Source organism: Lucilia sericata, unplaced genomic scaffold, assembly GCF_015586225.1.
Source record: "Lucilia sericata isolate MDLA Ls3-8-SP2 unplaced genomic scaffold, ASM1558622v1 Contig000048F_arrow, whole genome shotgun sequence".
NCBI classification, from domain to species: domain Eukaryota; kingdom Metazoa; phylum Arthropoda; class Insecta; order Diptera; family Calliphoridae; genus Lucilia; species Lucilia sericata.
Genome location: NW_023994085.1, coordinates 723743 through 741441, shown reverse-complemented (window position 1 = coordinate 741441; position 17699 = coordinate 723743). Strand labels below are relative to the sequence as shown.

Here is a 17699-nt window from a genome sequence, read left to right as displayed (position 1 = left end):
ACATACATACATACAAACATATGTAAGTACAAACATAATTACAAATTCCAAAATTAAACATAAATTACACATAAAATACACCACACCGAGTTTATGAAAATGGCCATATAGTTTTGAAAATGAGTACCTGGTACAAAATGTCGCAAAATAGCCACATCATCATCTTCTTCTTCATCTCTATTGGCACCATCATCAACACCGACATGAATACCATTATGACCATTATCATCTGTTAGTATTTCTAGGTTTACTTGATCATTGTTAATGAATTGCTGAACACATTGTGAATTAGAGTTAGAAGTTTCTTTATTTTGAACTGCGCTTGTTAGTAGATCATATTGATGCTTCTGGTTAGTTGTAGTTCTTGTAGGATCATCACTTATGATAGTGATCGGTTGCTTATGATTGTTAGTCTTATTATTAGGATTATTAGTAGTATATGCCTTAGATCTAATTTCTGTGGATAAATTAGTAGGAGGAGTAGTAGTAATAATAGTAGTAGTTGGGTTAGTAGTAGAATTGTTGTTAAAATTAAAAGCTAAAATATCCTTTTCATCATTTTCATTATCAATATATTCCTCAATAGTGTTAGTTCGACTATCAGCAGATGGTTTGGAATCATGACTTAATTGATCTGAGAAGAGAATATTATTAATGAAATTATATGAAATCTTATCGAGATCGTTTATTTCGAAAATAAACGAATCACTACAGTCTTCATAATCACTGTCGTGATCATGAGAAAGTGTAAAGCTTTCACAAACTACTGGATTTTCTGTAACTAGTACCTCAGTATGGACTTTGTTAGCTTCCTCCATACTATCATCAGTGGAATTTGACAAATCAAGGGTACTTAAAAATCTATGCATGAGTAGGGTTCGACGTCGTCGGTTTTCAAGCGCATTCAAAAGATGTTTGTCATGGATGAATTTTTGGCATAAGCCAGCCAAAGTGCTCGGTGGCGTTGTCTGTGGCAATGATTGTGGACTTACATCTTCAAAACTCGGTGTTGTGTCTTCCACTCTACACTGTCGTTGAAGTTTCTTTGTTATATTGTGGTTACCTGGTGGTTGATTGGTGGCAGATACTATTGAATCTGCTGCTTTATTATTGACCTCCTCAACTTTATCTTCGTTTTCAATTTTTACAACGGTAGTTTGTCTAGATATTGTAGGGGAATCATCTAGTGAAACTGCAAGTTCCACTGGTTTATCACGTACATCTGGTACCAGTGTAGTACTTTTAGCTTCTGATGCTTCCGATAGGATTGGAGGCACAGGCGATTTGCCAACTTCTTCTAATATATCTTTGGTGTTTGAAATAATATTTGGCGCTATTTCAGCTGTTTGTTCACTTGAAAGTATTATAATTTGAGTTGACTCTATTTCGCCAGATTCTTCATTGGAATTTATCTCATCTGGTGTTTTTGAATGTTTATCTAATATATTTTCTACAGTTTCAGATTGCGCGTTAGACTTTTTATTTTCAGACAAGGTTTTATTAGAGATGCTTTCCACCTTATGTTCTTTTGAAACAATTTCATTCTGTTGCAGATGTACTTCAACTGGACTTTCCTTCACAATTGTTTCATCGAGTACAATTGAATATCCTTCCGCTAAATTGTCTTCAGTCATAGCGTAATTTTGGGAAAAAGTGTTCTTCTCAAAGTTGGGCTGTTCATTCTTAACAGTTTCAGTGAGTATAGTTGAATTCTCTACCGCTGAACTGTCGTCGGCCTTTGTTTCTGAATTTGGGGATAAAGCGTCATTTTGCGAATAAGTTTTTTCCTCAATTTTGGCCTGCTCGTTCCCGACAGATTCAGTGAGTGTAGTTGAATGCTCTTCCACTGAATTGATTTCACTTATTACTTCTGAGGTTTTACATAAAGCTTTATTTTTTGATGAAGATTCTTCCTCATTATTGGTCTGTTCATTCCCGATATTTTCATTGAGTGTAATTGAAATTTCTTCTACTGAATTATAATCAGTTTTTGCTTCTGAATTTGCAGATAAAAAATATTCTTGTTCAGTTTTGGGCTGTTCATTACCAAAAGTTCCAGTGACTATCAATGAATGCTCTTCGGCTGAATTATCTTCAGTTGTTGATTCTGAATGAGGACACAAAGCATCGTTGTTAGAAGAATTTTTCTTCTCAACAGTTTCAGTAACTATGAATGAATGTTTTCCAGCTGAATTGTCGTCAGTTTTTGATTCTGAAATTAGGGATAAAGCAGAGTTTTCTTCCATATATTGGTCATTATTCTGTAGCTGTATATCAGCTGAATCTTCTTCCGTAGAATTGTCTTCAGTTTTTGCCTCCGAATTCGGAGGCAATTTGTCATTATTTGCTGAAGATTTGTTCTCAATTGTGGGTACACACGATTCCAAACATTGTTTGGAGTTTGAAATAACTTCTAAAGGTATTTCAGATGACTCTTGTTTCAAAGTAACTTCATTCTGCCTAGTTTCACCTATTATATGTTTACATATTGATGTATCCTCATATGTTTTGGATTGCTTATTAGGTTCGAGGCAAGGACACAAAACTCTAGGAAAACATCCCAGTAAAACATTTTGATCGGAGTTTTCTTGTACTAATTCATCATCAGATTTGCACTGAGATTTACTTTCGAAACACGCACACAATGATTCATTGTGCGTAGAGTCTGAGTTGCCATGTATTTCAGATGATTGCTGTTTGAAAACAATTTGGTCTTTAGAACTATTATCGGTAAGAACTTGAGAATTTACATTTGATATATTATCTTCGACTTTTAATTGTACATTAGTTTCTAAACACACAGAAAGAACTTCAGTGGAAGTACATTCTAAATTATCTTCTCCAGGTATTTCAGATGATTGCTTTTCCACAACCGCTTTATTTTCTTCTATACATGTTTCAGATGAAAGCCCTTTTGGAATTATTTCATCGAGATTCCTTAAATTTTCATTTGATGCGTTATCTTCAATTTTGTTTTGCTGATAGGATTCTGAAGAAACTGATAATGTTTTAAATATTGTACAGTCTGAATTATTATCAAGCACTTTTTCAGACGATTCTTTTGTACAAACAATTTCTATTAAAACTATTTTATTTTGTTCTGCTGTTGCATCAGTTTCACATGAAATTACGAGTGTTGATTTATCGTTAGGGGATAAAGATTCACCATTTGTAGAGTCCGAATTTTTTTGTTGTGGTGTTTCTGATGATTGTTTTGTTATAATTACTTCAGGAATTCCCTCGTCAAATAATCTTAAATCTTTATTTGAAATGATATCCTCAGAATTTAAGCCTGATATTTCTTCCTGTTTTATTTCAGAGGATTTTTGTTTTGTCAAATGAATGTTTGTTTTTATCTGTAATTCCGAAGATATTGTTTCGTTTAGTGTTTTTTGTATATCTGAGTCACTGTCTTCTGTTTTTGATTTGAAATTTAATTCTAAAGTTATAGCTTTTTGAGGCTGTGGCATTTCCGCTGATGGTTCCGTCGAAATTGTTTCTTCAATTACTTCTAAATTTTCTGCTTTGTGTTTTAAATCTTCCTGGTTTTGCAATTGTAAAACAGACTGGTCTTTTGTTACTATTTCACTTTGTTTTAACTGCTCATTAGAAATTGTATCTCCGAATGCGTTCGAATGTGGGTATTCAACGGTGGATTCCATATTGGATTGAGAACATTCAACTTCATTTTTCAAATTGTTTATATTATCGTCCTGTAGTATTTCTAATGGTTTTTCTTTTGATACAATTTCATTTTGTTCCTCAAGTGGTAATTCAGAAATTTGTTCTGTCTGTTCATTATTTTCCATTTTGGATTCCATATTAGACTCTATTGGCATTTCAGAATATTCTTTTGTCGAACTGTGTGATATTTTGGTCGGCTTGCAAATTGTAACGTCGATTTCAGTTGAACTTTCATTTGAGATATTATCCACATTTTTGGATTCTGTATTGGACTCTACACAAGTAGACACATCTACATTGTCTAAATTATTTGCCAATCGTATATTTGATGAATGTTCTTCTGAATTTTTTTCGTTTTGCTCCGACTCTACACGTGTAGACACATCTACATTAACTATATTATTTTCCAATCGTATATTTGATGAATGTTCCTCCGAAATTATTTCGTTTTGATCCGACTTCGTTTCATTTGATATATTATCTTCAGTTTTGATTTGTACGTTGGATTCTGAAGAAACACTAAAATCGTTACTCTTCGTAGAATCTAAATTAATATCCACTGTTATTTCAGATGTTTGTTCTGCAGAATTTTTTTCATTTAACCCCGACTCTAAATCAGAATTAATTTTATCGAGCACTTCCGTTATAGATTCTGAACATGCAGATGGGGGTTCACTATTTGTAAGTTCAGAAATACAATGCATTTGTATATCAGATAAGTGTTCTACCGAAGACCTTTCATTTTGTTCGGCTTGCTCTTTACAAGTTTTTTCTTTGGGTTCTATTGAATACTCATCTATTTTACTATCTTCAATTTTGGATTGCAAATTTGATTCTGGAGAGGTATCTAAACTGATATCAATTTGTTTTTTAGTTGATTCTTCTGTTGAAAGTGTTTCATTTTTATCTATTAGTGTTTCAAAAATCTGTTCTTTTGGACTTGTTTTATCGCCAAGTTCTCTTAAATTCTCATGTGATATCAATTGATCGTCAGTCTTTAACTGCAAATTGTGTTCTGTAGATAATTGTTCTTCTACAACTGTTTTAATTTGTTCGATGTGTGTTTCAGAGGAATTTTCTTGAGAATTTTTTTCGGGGAGTATTTTCGAATTTTCGTCTGCAATATTATCTTCAGTTTTAGATTCGGATACAGTTTCAGTGTTCAGTAAATTTGAATTAGATTCAAGCGCTATATCAGAGGAATGTTCACTCAAAAATGTTACAGTATTTTCAGTTCGCGTTTCAGAAGTCACTTCTTGAGAAACTGTTGTAGATAATAATTCTTCTGAAACCTTTTCATTTTTGCCACGTGTTTTAGAAGATTGTTCATCGATTACTGCATTTGGTAAATTATCTTTAGATTTAGAATCCACTTTGGACTTGGATACAGCATCCATATTCGAAGATTCTGAAATAATGTTCAGTATATCAAATGATTTTTCTTCTATTGATTCTCTACACGGGATTGGAGATTCATTTGTTATAGAATCTAAGTTACTTTCCAGTACATTAGATTCAGCAGATAATTGATCTTCCGTAAATGTTTCATCGTGTTCGATCTTCGATTCATAGGATTGCTCTTGAGAAATCGTTTCGATTGGTACTTTTGAATTTTCATTTGCCTCAGAAAACTTCTCTTCAGAAATTGTTTCGTCAAGACATTTTAAATTTTCATTTGATGTTTTGGATTCAACTTTGAATTCTGTACACGCTGGAGCGGCTTCAATATTCAGTGAATCTGTGTTACTTTCTAATGGAATATCAGATGACTGTTCCCCTAAAAATATTGTACTTTTTAAAGTCTGTGTGTCAGTGGCCTGCTCTTTACAAATTATTTCGTCATAGGCTTTTAAATTTTCATTCGTTTCGTTATCTTCAGTTCTAGATTTTAAATTGGATTGAGTATATAATTGTTCTTCCGAAACCGAATTGTTTTGTTGTGTGTTTGTTTCAGAGTATTGTTGTTGAGAAATTGTATCGTCGAGTATATTTGAATTTTCGTCTGAAATATTATTTTCAGCTTTGTGTTCCACTATGGGTTCTGTACGCTCGAGTACTTCTTCCCTTTTTGTAGAATCTGAATTACTCTCCAATGCTATATCAGATGGTTTTTCCTCCAAAGATATTACATTTGGGCTAATATGTGTTTCAGGCGACTGCTCTGTTAAAATTATTTCGTTGAGTGGTTTTGAATTTTTATTAGATACATTATCATCAGATATAGATCCTGTATTGATTTCTGCAACTTCATTGTTTGTAGAATCTGAATTACTTTCCAGTGCATTATCAGTTGTTTGTACTTCAGAAGAAGAGATTGGAACTTCATTATTCGGTGAATCAACATGACTTTCCTGTAGGATATCACATAATCTATCCTCCGAAGATGTTGCGTTTTGTTCAGTTAGTGTTTTAGGGATCTGCTCTTCAGAAATATTTTCGTCGAGTACTTTAAAACTTTCATTTGATACGTTGTCTTCAGTCTTAGATTGTATATTGGATTCTGTAGATAATTGTTCTTTCAAAACTGTTTCAGTTTCTTTGGTCTGTGTTTCAGAGGAATGTTCCAGAGAAATTGTTTCGTCGAGTTCTTTTATATTTTCGTCATCAGTTTTAGATTGTATATTGTCTTTTTCGGGTAATTCTTCTTCTGCAACTGTTTCAATTCGTTCTTTTATTTCGGAGAATTGTTCTTGAGAAACCGTCTCGTCAAGAACATTCAAATTTTCATTTGATGCATTGTTTTCAGATTTCGAATCGACGATGAGTTCTGAACACGTGGGTACTACATCGGGTGATTTTTCCTCAATTTGTTCATTTTGTTTAGATTCTAGTTTGATTTCTGTAACCTGGGATGCAGCTTCCTTGTTCTTAGAATCTGAATTATTTTCCTGTGGAATATCAGTATTTGCACAAGCTTCAGAAAACAGCTCTTCAGAAATGATTTCTTTTGAATTTTCAATATTCGGTAAATCTGAATTACTTTTAAGTGGAATATCAGATGATTGTTCTTCTGAAGATATTGCAATTGGTTCTGTGTGTGTTTGGTGGTTTTGCTCTTCGGAAATTGCTTTGTCGAATGCTTTTAAATTTTCATTTGAAATGGCTTCTTCAGTTTTGTATTGTAAATTAGATTCAGTACATAAATGTTCTTCCGAAACTGATTCATTTTGTTCAGTCTGTGTGTCTGTTAATTGTTCTCGAGAAATTGTTTCATCAAGTATATTTGAGTTTTCGTTTGATATATTATTTACAATTTTGGTTTCAATTATGGTTTCTGTACAAGAGGGTACTGCTGAATTACTTTCCATGCCCACTGCAGATTTTTCCTCCGAACATAATATATTTTGTTCAGTCTGTATCTTAGGTGACTCTGTTAAAATGTTTAGTGCTTCTGAACTTTCATTTGTTATACTATCATAAGTGTTAAATTCCACTTTAATTTCTGTTACTTCATTTTCCATAGAATCTAAATTGCTTTCCAGTGGAATATTACTTATTGTATTTTTTATTGTCTGTGCGTCAGAATTTTCGTTCACTGATTTTTCCTCTGAAGATAAAGCAGTGGGTTCAGATTGTAGGCTCTGCTCCTTGGAAATAGGTTCGTCAAGTTCTTTTACATTTTCATTTGATAGGTCATTTTCAATTTTTGATTGTAAATCGGATTGCGTAGATAATTGTTCTTTTAAAACTGTTTCATTTGGTTCGGCCTGTGTTTCAGAAGATTGTTCTTCGTTGAGTACTTTTGAATCTTCGAATAATACATTAGTTTCAGTTTTGGCTTCCACTACTGATTCTATTTCAAAATTTTCATTTGATATGTTTTCAGTTTTCGATTCGATGATTTTTGAACACGTGGGCACTGCATCATTTTTTATACCATCTGAATTACATACCAGGGCTGTATCGGGAGATTTTTCCTCCATTTGTTCAGTCTGTGTTTCAAGGGGCTCTTTTGTTAAAATTATTGCATTGAACTGTTTAGACATTTCATTTGATATGTTATTATCAGTTTTAGATTCCACTTTTATTTCTGTAACCTGGGACGGAGCTTCATTGTTCGTAGAATCTGAATTATTTTCCATTGGAATATTAGTGGTTGTATTTGCAGAGTCTTCAGAATAACGTTCTTCAGAAATGATTTCTTCAAGGTATTTTGAATTTTCATTTGATGGAGTGAAGCTGGGTAAATCTGAAGTACTTTTAAGTGAGATATCAGATGATGGTTCCTCTGAAGATTTTACAGTGGTTTCAGTCAGTGTTTTATGGCTCTGCTCTTTGGAAATTGTTTCATTGAGTGCTTTTAAATTTTCATTTAAAACGATATCTTCAGTTTTGGATTGTAAATTGGATTCAGTACAAACATGTTCTTCCAAAACAGCTTCATTTCGTTCAGTCTGTGTGTCTGGTGATTGTTCTTCAGAAATTGTATCGTTCATTACTTTAAAATTTTCATTTGATATATTATGTTCAGTTCCGGATGCGATGTTTAAATCTGCACTTTTTGTAGAATTTAGATTATCCACTAGAGCTTCATCCTTTCCTTCAGCCAGTGGTACAGAGGACTGCTGTATCAAATTTATTTCGCTGGGAGGTTTTGAATTTTCATTTGAAATGCAATCATCAATATTTGATTCTACTTTGATTTCTCGGATCTCGGATGTAAATTCATTGTTTGCAGAATCAGAATTACTTTCCAGAGGAATACCAGTTGCTGTATTTTCCTTCGACTCAGAAGAATGTTCTTCAGAAATGTTTTCGTCATGTATTTCATTTGATATATCATCTGTGGTATTGGATTCAACTATAGATTCTGTAAATGCAGGTACAACTTTTATAATTGAAGATTGTTCTTCAGAAATGTTTTCGTCATGTATTTCACTTGATATATCATTTGTATTATAGGATTCAACTATGGATTCTGTACATGCAGATACAGCTTCAATAAATAAAGATTCCGAATTACTTTCCAGTGGTATTTCACACGATTGTTTCTCAAATGATGTTACATTTTCTTCAATCTGTATTTTAACTTCAGTTTTGGAAACTGCGGATTCGGTTCCATTGTTCGGAGAATCAGATTTATTATCTAATGCTAAATCGGATGATTTTTCCTCCGAGGATATAACATTTTGATTAGACTGTGTTTCAGTGGACTGCTCTATTAAAATTATTTCATCTGTTTTAGAATTTTCATTTGATACATCATCTTTAGTATTGGATTCGGCTTTGAATTCTGAATCACATTCGGGTGGTAAATCACACGACTGTTCTTCCGAAGATACTGTATTTTGTTCAATTTGTGTTTTAAAGGACTGATCTTTACAAGTTGTTTCGATGGGTGCTTCTGCATTTTCATTTGATATATTATCATTAGGTTTTGTGTTCACATCGGATTCCGTCGATAATTGTTGTTCCGAAACTATTTCGCTTTGTATTTCCGAGTGTTGTTCATGACAAACTATTTTGTCACATATATTTGAGTTTGTTTTAGATTGTAAATTGGATTCTGCAGATAATTGTTCTTTCAAAACTGTTTCATTTTGATCGATCTTTGTTTCAAAGTATTGTTCTTGAGAAATTGTTTCGTCGTCAAGAGCTTTTAAATTGTCGGATTGCACTTGACATTCAGTAAATAAATCTTTTTCTAAAACTTTTTCAATGTTTCCCGTTTTTGTTTCAGAGAATTGTTCTTGAGAAATTGTTTCATCGAGTACTTTTAAATTTTCATTTGATTTCGATTCGACGATGAGTTCTGGACACGTGAGTTCTGCTTCATTTTTTATTGAATCTGAATTACTTTCCAGAGCTATATCGGATGATTTTTCCACAATTTGTTCAGTTTGTCTTTCTAGGCACTGCTCTTTAGAAATTATTTCGTTAAGTGGTTTCGGAATTTCATTTGATATGTTATCATCAGTTTCTGATTCTACAGTAATTTCTGTAGAATCGGTTGGGGCTTTATTATCTGGAGGATTTAAATTAGTGTTCACTGGTATATCAGTTGTTTTATTTTCTTCAGCGTGTGATTCCGAAGAGTTCACTTCAGAAATTCTTTCATCAAATGCTTTTGAATTTACGTTTGCTATATTTTCCTCAGTATTGGAAACAGCTTCACTGTTTTGTGATTCTGCAATATTTGATGATTGTTCCTCGGCAAATGTTATGTCTTGCTCGGTCTGAGTTTCAAAGCACTGCTCTTTTGAAATTGTTTCGACGAGAACTTTTAAATTTTCATTTATAACATTATCATCAATTTTGGTTTTCAAATTAGATTCTGAACAATTATCTAGTTCTCCCGAAATTCTTTCATTTTGTTCAGTCTGTGTTTCAGAGGATCGTTCTTGAGATATTGTTTCGTTCGATACGTTAGAATTTTCGTTTGGAATGTTATTATCACTTTTAAACAGACTGTTTGATTCAGTAAACTCAGACTTATCTTCATCTTTCGGTGAATCAGAATTACTTTCCATTGGTATATTTGATGGTATTTTCTCCGAAGATATTAAATTTTGTTCAGTCTGCGTTTCAGAGAACTGTACCTTTAAAACTATCTCATTGAGACGGATTAAATTTTCATTTGATATAATATCGTTAGTCTCTAGTTCCACTGTGATTTCTGTAACATCGGATACGGTTTCAATGTTCACAGAATCTAAATTACTTTCAGTGGTTATCTTTTCTTGCGTCTGTGCCTCAGACTTCTCTTTAGAAACTATTTCATCAATTCCTTTTGAGTTTTTAATTAATATATCACATTCTGTATTGGATGCGACTTTAAATTCTGTAAACGCGGAAGGATCTTTACTGTTTGGTGAATCTAAACTACTATCTAGTGGCATATCTGACGAATGTTCTTCCGAACATGTTATATTTTGTTCGGTCTGAGTTTCGAAGCACTGCTCTTTACAAATTGTTTTGTCAAGTACTGTCGAATTTTTATTTGTTACACTATCATCAATTTCAGTGGTAAAATTGGATTCTGTAGATAATTGTTCTTGAGAATTTCTATAGTCAGATATTTCTGAATTTTCGTTTGGTATATTATCTTCAATGTTGAATTGAATTTTTAGTTCAGTACACTCAGATTTTTCAGATGATTTTTCCTCTGGAGATATTACATTCTGCTCATTCTGTGTTTCAGAAGACTGTTTATTTAAAGCTATCTCATTGAGTGGGGCTAAATTTTCATTTGATATATTATCATCAGCTTCTGATTTCACTTTGATTTCTACAACCTCGGATCCGGTTTCATGGTTCGTACGATCTGAATTACTTTCAGTTGTAATATTTTCTTCTGTCTGTGCCTCAGAAGACCCTTCCCTTGATATTGTTTCATGAAGTCCTTTTGACTTTTCAGTTATTATATCATCATTTGCTTCGCATTCGACTTTGAATTCTCTACACGCGGATGGATCTTCACTGGATGAATCTGAATTATTTTTAACTGCGATATCAGATGATTTTTCCTCCGAAGAAATTACGTTTTGTTCATTCTGTGTTTCAGAAGCTTCTATAACCTCGGATCCGGTTTCATTGTTCGAAGGATTGGAGGACTGCTTATTTAAGTCTATCTCCTTGAGTGGGTTTGCAGTTTCTTTTGATATATTATCATCAGTTTCTGATTCCACTTTGATATCTGTAACCTCGAATATGGTTTCATGGCTCGAAGAATCTAAGTTACGTTCAGTTGTTATCTCTACTTCCGTCTGTGCCTCAGACTTCTCTTCTTTTGAGTTTTCAATTAATATATCACATTCTGTATTGGATGTGACTGTATTCGGTGAACCTGGTTTGCTTTCCAGTGTTTCTTCTTCCGTCTGTGCCTCAGACTTCTCTATACAAATTGTTTCGTCAAGTAATTTTGAGTTTCCTATTAATATATCACATTCTGTATTGGATGTTACTTTTGTATTCGGTGAAACTGATTTACTTTCCAGTGTCATATCTGATGATTGTTCCTCCGAATATGATAAATTATCTTCAGTGTTGAACTGAATTTTTAATTCTGTGCACTCAGATTTAGCTGTACTGTTCGAAGAATCTATAATTTTTTTTTCTGCAATATCACTTGAATTTTCCTCCGAAGATATTATATTTTGGTCACTCAATGTTTCAAGGGACTGCTTATTTAAGTCTATCTCGTTGAGTGGTTTTGCAGTTTCTTTTGATATATTATCATTAGTTTCTAATTCCACTTTGATTTCTGTACCCTCGGATCCAGTTTCATTGTTCAGAGAATCTAAATTACTTTCAGTTGGTATCTTTTCTTCCGACTGTGTCAATGATATTTTTTCTCTAGAAATTGTTTCATTTTCTGTATTGGACTCGACTTTGAATTCTGTACAAGAGGATGAAGCTTCACTAATCGGTGAATCTGAATTAGTCTTCATTGGCTGTACTTTAGAAGTTGTTTCATCGAGCACTTTTAAAATTTCAGTTGATACGTTATCTTCAGATTTGGATTGTAAATTGGATGCTATAGATGATTGTTCCTCCAAAAACGTTTCATTACTTTCGTAATGTTCTTGAGAAATTGATTCGACGAGAACTTCTGAATTGGTTGATATATTATTTTCAGTTTTGGTTTCCACGCTGGATTCTGCACATGTAGATACAAATTCTGTATTAGAAAAATTTGATATACAATCTGGTGGGATATTTGAACCAATTAGTTCTTCCGTAGGTTTAACATTTTGTTCAGTTTGTGTTATAGCAGACAGTTCATTAGTAGCGGTATCGTCAAATGTTTTTAAACTTTCTGTACACGATGGTATAGTTTCACTTTTTGTAGAATCTGAGTTGTTACATTCAATTGGTATCCCGGACAATTGTTCTTCTAAAATTGTTTTATTTGGTTCAGTATGTGTTTCAAAGAATATCTGGAGTATTTTTGCATCATCTTTTGAAATATGACATTCAGCTGTGGATTCCTCTTTGATGTGTGTACTCTCGGCTGTAGTTTCGTCGTATGGAGAATCTAATTCTTGTTTATTAATTACTTCACTTTCTTGTGGCTTTTCAGCTGACTGTTCTTCGGAAGAGTTTACATTTTGTTCAGTCTGTGTTTCAGGGGTATTTTCTTCATTAAAATTAGTTTCGTCAAATACTTTTGAATTTTTATCCGATATATCATCAATCGTTTGGGATTGCGAAAAGGATTCTGTAGATAATGGTTCTTCAGAAGCACTTTGATAGGTATGTGGTTCAGAAGACTGCCCTATAGAAATATTTTCTGCAGGTGCTAAAATATTATCTTCATGTTTAGATTCGATTTTTAGTTGTATTTCAGATGATTGTACTTCTTCACTTAAACTTTCATTTGATTCTTGAATTTTAGAACTGCCATCGGAAGATTGTTCTTCCGGAGCTTTTTCATTATGTTCGGTGTGTATTGCTGCTTCATTGATTGATTCGTTTGATAGAGTTTCCTCTGTTTTGTTTTCAAAATTCGGTGTTGTTTTATCGAGTTCCTTGGAATATTCTTTCGGTGTATTGTCTTCAGTTTTGGACGGTTCATCTAAAGGAATTGGTGGGTTTGAATTATCTTCTGTGTTTTTAGAGTCTGAATCATCTTGCAGTTGCATTTCAGATGATTCTTGTTTCCTAATCACATCACCTTGTTGTGTTGGATCTTTATTGGATTGCAAACATTCACTTAGATTATCATTATTAGTGTGCATTTCAGCATTGGCATGGTCATTAGATTCTAAATCCGACGATAATATTTCGTGTTTGGGGGAATCAGAAATATCTTTGTCACATCTCTCCGACTGTGTTTCCGTCAACATTTGTTCATTTGTTCTTTCTTTATCAGATGAGAGGATTTCTTCAGTAGGCAATAGTTCTGTATCAGTATTTTCATCAATGTTTAAATGCGAATTACCGGAAATAAATTTTGTGCTCGTTAATGTTGCAAGATGCGAAATGATTTCGTTGGTTGATTTGCCGCTTGAGGATTCTTTAGTTTCAGGTGAATTTTGTTGATTTAGTTCAGAAATTGATGAGGATAATTCAGGTGAATTTACGATCGTTTCATTTTCACTGAGCTCAGTTTCATCTAAAGTTGTCATATTTTTAGAATCAATAACATTATCGGTTTGATTTATAACATCCACCGTTTCTTCTGGAATTACATCCAAATTACGAGGAGTTAATTCCAATGAGCGTGCTTTAATTTCTGCTAAGGCCAATTCCTTTAAATCAGTAAAAACATTAAAGTCTGAAACAGTTAATGTTGCTGGCTGATCAAGTGTCGGAACAGCCAGCATGGGACCTAAAGCCATAGCAGCTAAAATTTCAACAACTGAAGGTGTATCTGGGGTAGGTTCTATGATTTCTATGGCACTAAAACCAATACACCCATCAGATTCAGAAGTATCGTCGCTGGCTAAAAAATATAAACGATACAAGTCGAACACATTGTCATTCCCAATTCTCATGCATAGATTTATTAAGGAGGGTACTTTTTAAATATTTTACCTTTACAATGTTTAAAGTTATGGAGTTTTTCGCTAGCATAATCTTACATGAACAAATTTACAGCTAATGGATATACAAAATTTAAAGGAAATCTACATAAACAAATTTGTGTAAACTACAGCACTTACCCGCTAATGAGTTGCTGTTCTGGTCTTCGAGTACAACTGAACATAAGGCCCCTCTAAGGTTAGGACCATTTTGCTCCAGTGTAATGTCTTGTTGAGTTACATTATCATTTATGGCTTCAGTTTTTGTTGGAGCATCGATAACATGTTCGTTACATGCATCCAAAATATCCTGATTGCTTTGCAACGTATTGGATATCATACTGCTGCGTTCAATAAGTTCATCCAATACCATTTTATTGTTTTGGCCGCCTATTAAATGTTTGTTTGCCAGGCGATCATTGATCGGTTCTAATTTTGATCGCAAACTATCCAGTGAATCATCAGTATCCGATCCAAGTTCGGACAAATCACTAACTTCATCAGCAGTTTTATCACCTATTTGGGCACGTACATCTTCTTTCGGGTCCGGCACTAACATGCCAACACTATTTGTAGTAACAGAGCTACCTAAGCCCGATTTCTTCTTTTTAAACAACCAATTTGTCTCCCAAGTACCATCACCAATGGCACTAGACGTTACCGACATGTAATCTAAAATAAATAATAAAATAAGTATTTTTTATGTTAGTGTCAAGGGTTTATTCAGTTTTATATGTAATGCATGTAGAGACAATAATATGAGTTTTCTTACCTTCTTCTTCCGATTCTGTAGCTATTGCGTTTAAATCGGGTAAAGGTATTAAGTGAGAAGCCAAATAATCACTCATTACCGAGTCCCGATCAGAGTTTCGAATCAATTCTGAAGATTTGTCATCATTGGTCTAAATAAGAAACAGATTTATTGCATTTTTAATATAAATATATCAAGTTGAAATGTATTAACAACAAATTCTTACGTTGAGTAATTGTTCCGCTTCTGGATAACTGCAATCACTTCGAGGCTCTACAGAACTTCCAGATGTGGTCGATAATTTTTCAATGTTAAAGTTTTGATCTGATTCTGCAAGCCTAATATTATCATTCACATCTTCACCTTCTTCATCTCCGCCACCACCACCGGTATCAGTTTCAGTAATCTCATGATTATTATTTAATTGTTTATCCACAATCTGAAAAAAGTTGAAGAGAATAAGGTTTTAGAGTATGGATTCAACTTTTTAGAAATTACAAAACTTTATGTTACATTTTCATTCACTTCCATAATGATTTTTGGGTAAATCGTTTACTATTTTCATTAATAGCAAATTTTAATCCTTTGCTAATATTGAAAAAATAAAATATTTTTATCCAATTAGTTAAGTTGTATTTTAGTCTGTATAGAATTCAAATTGCACGTCTTCACACTTAAAAAGTTGAAAGGCAACTAAAAAATATATTCTTAGAAAATTCATTACAATTTAGGAACACTAGTCCGGAAGGAAACACCTCAAGTGCTCAATGAATATATTAACGAACGTTTTTCTTTTCGAATGATGATAACCAATTATGTAAAAAACAGAAGAAAAGAAATAACAACCGAACAACATTTAAATACGTCGACATTAGGCGCCAATATGCATATTTTTTATGTAAGTCGATTTTTTGCATGTTTTTCTATTCTTTTTTGTCATTGGTTTTATTGGAAACTACATCAAAAGGTAATAATGGCCATAACAACTGCCACAGCAACAACATCAAAAAATTGATTTATCCAAATCAACAAGTAGTTCTTCTTAAGGGTCATACCCTAAATGGCACCATAGGGTATGCGTTTGATAAATTACGACTTTTTGTGTAATTTTTATGCTTGTAAGAATTGATAAAGAAAGGCATAAAAAATTCAGAATTAAAGTACCTTTTAAGTACTTTTTTAATACCGTAAAATATCGCGGTACCCCCACGACATTTTCTTTATTTTTTCTAACTTATAAACATAATAGTTAATAGACCAGTCTGTAGTCTAGTCTATGGTCTAGTTTTTAGTCCAGACTATAGTCTAGTCATGTTTATAGCCTAATCTAAAGTATGGTAGAGTCTATAGTCTACTCAATAGTCTGTAGTCCAATCTATAATCTAGTCTATAATCTAGTCTATGGTCTAGTCTATAGTCTCGTCTATAACAGTCTATAGTCTAGTGTAGTTTATAGTCTAGCCTATAGTCTATTCTATAGTCTAATTTATAATCTAGTATATGTCTATAGTGTAGTCTATAGTCTAGTCTATAGTCTAGTCTATTGTCTAGTCTATAGTCTAGTTTATAGTCTAGTCTATATTCTAGTCTATAGTCTAGTCTATAGTCTAGTCTATAGTCTAGTCTATAGTCTAGTCTATAGTCTAGTCTATAGTCTAGTCTATAGTCTAGTCTAGTCTATAGTCTAGTCTATAGTCTAGTCTAGTCTAGTCTATAGTCTAGTCTAGTCTATAGTCTAGTCTATAGTCTAGTCTAGTCTAGTCTAGTCTAGTCTAGTCTAGTCTAGTCTATAGTCTAGTCTATAGTCTAGTCTATAGTCTAGTCTATAGTCTAGTCTATAGTCTAGTCTATAGTCTAGTCTATAGTCTAGTCTATAGTCTAGTCTATAGTCTAGTCTATAGTCTAGTCTATAGTCTAGTCTATAGTCTAGTCTATAGTCTAGTCTATAGTCTAGTCTATAGTCTAGTCTATAGTCTAGTCTATAGTCTAGTCTATAGTCTAGTCTATAGTCTAGTCTATAGTCTAGTCTATAGTCTAGTCTATAGTCTAGTCTATAGTCTAGTCTATAGTCTAGTCTATAGTCTAGTCTATAGTCTAGTCTATAGTCTAGTCTATAGTCTAGTCTATAGTCTAGTCTATAGTCTAGTCTATAGTCTAGTCTATAGTCTAGTCTATAGTCTAGTCTAGTAGTCTAGTCTATAGTCTAGTCTATAGTCTAGTCTATAGTCTAGTCTATAGTCTAGTCTATAGTAGTCTATAGTCTAGTCTATAGTCTAGTCTATAGTCTAGTCTATAGTCTAGTCTATAGTCTAGTCTATAGTCTAGTCTAGTCTATAGTCTAGTCTATAGTCTAGTCTATAGTCTAGTCTATAGTCTAGTCTATAGTCTAGTCTATAGTCTAGTCTATAGTCTAGTCTATAGTCTAGTCTATAGTCTAGTCTATAGTCTAGTCTATAGTCTAGTCTATAGTCTAGTCTATAGTCTTGTCTATAGTCTTGTCTATAGTCTTGTCTATAGTCTAGTCTATAGTCTAGTCTATAGTCTAGTCTATAGTCTAGTCTATAGTCTAGTCTAGTCTATAGTCTAGTCTATAGTCTAGTCTATAGTCTAGTCTATAGTCTTGACTTTAGTCTAGTCTATAGTCTAGTCTATAGTCTAGTCTAAAGTCTAGTTTTTAGTCTAGTCTATAGTCTAGTCTACAGTCTGGTGTATAGTCAAGTCTATATTCTAGTCTATCGTCTAGTCTAGTCTATAGTCTATATAGTTTAGTTTAGCGGAAAATAATATGGATTAAAATG

The 17699-nt window shown here is 33.0% G+C and overlaps 1 protein-coding gene across 9 annotated transcripts in view; it reads right to left on the bottom strand.

Moving 5' to 3' along the window:
* Nucleotides 1-17699, bottom strand: part of LOC119615930 (titin) — a 96446-nt gene that overhangs the window by 4968 nt on the left and 73779 nt on the right. For 6 of the 9 annotated variants that reach the window (XM_037971971.1, XM_037971974.1, XM_037971970.1 and 3 more), the window contains 4 exons: nucleotides 15128-15340; nucleotides 14923-15052; nucleotides 14292-14822; nucleotides 128-14071 (listed from right to left, as the gene is read on the bottom strand). In XM_037971971.1, coding sequence (XP_037827899.1) covers nucleotides 128-14071; nucleotides 14292-14822; nucleotides 14923-15052; nucleotides 15128-15340 — 14818 coding nt within the window. Of the gene's footprint in view, nucleotides 1-127; nucleotides 14072-14291; nucleotides 14823-14922; nucleotides 15053-15127; nucleotides 15341-15414; nucleotides 15597-17699 lie in introns of those variants that run through there. The other 3 variants (XM_037971977.1, XM_037971978.1, XM_037971976.1) reach the window with 3 other exon arrangements.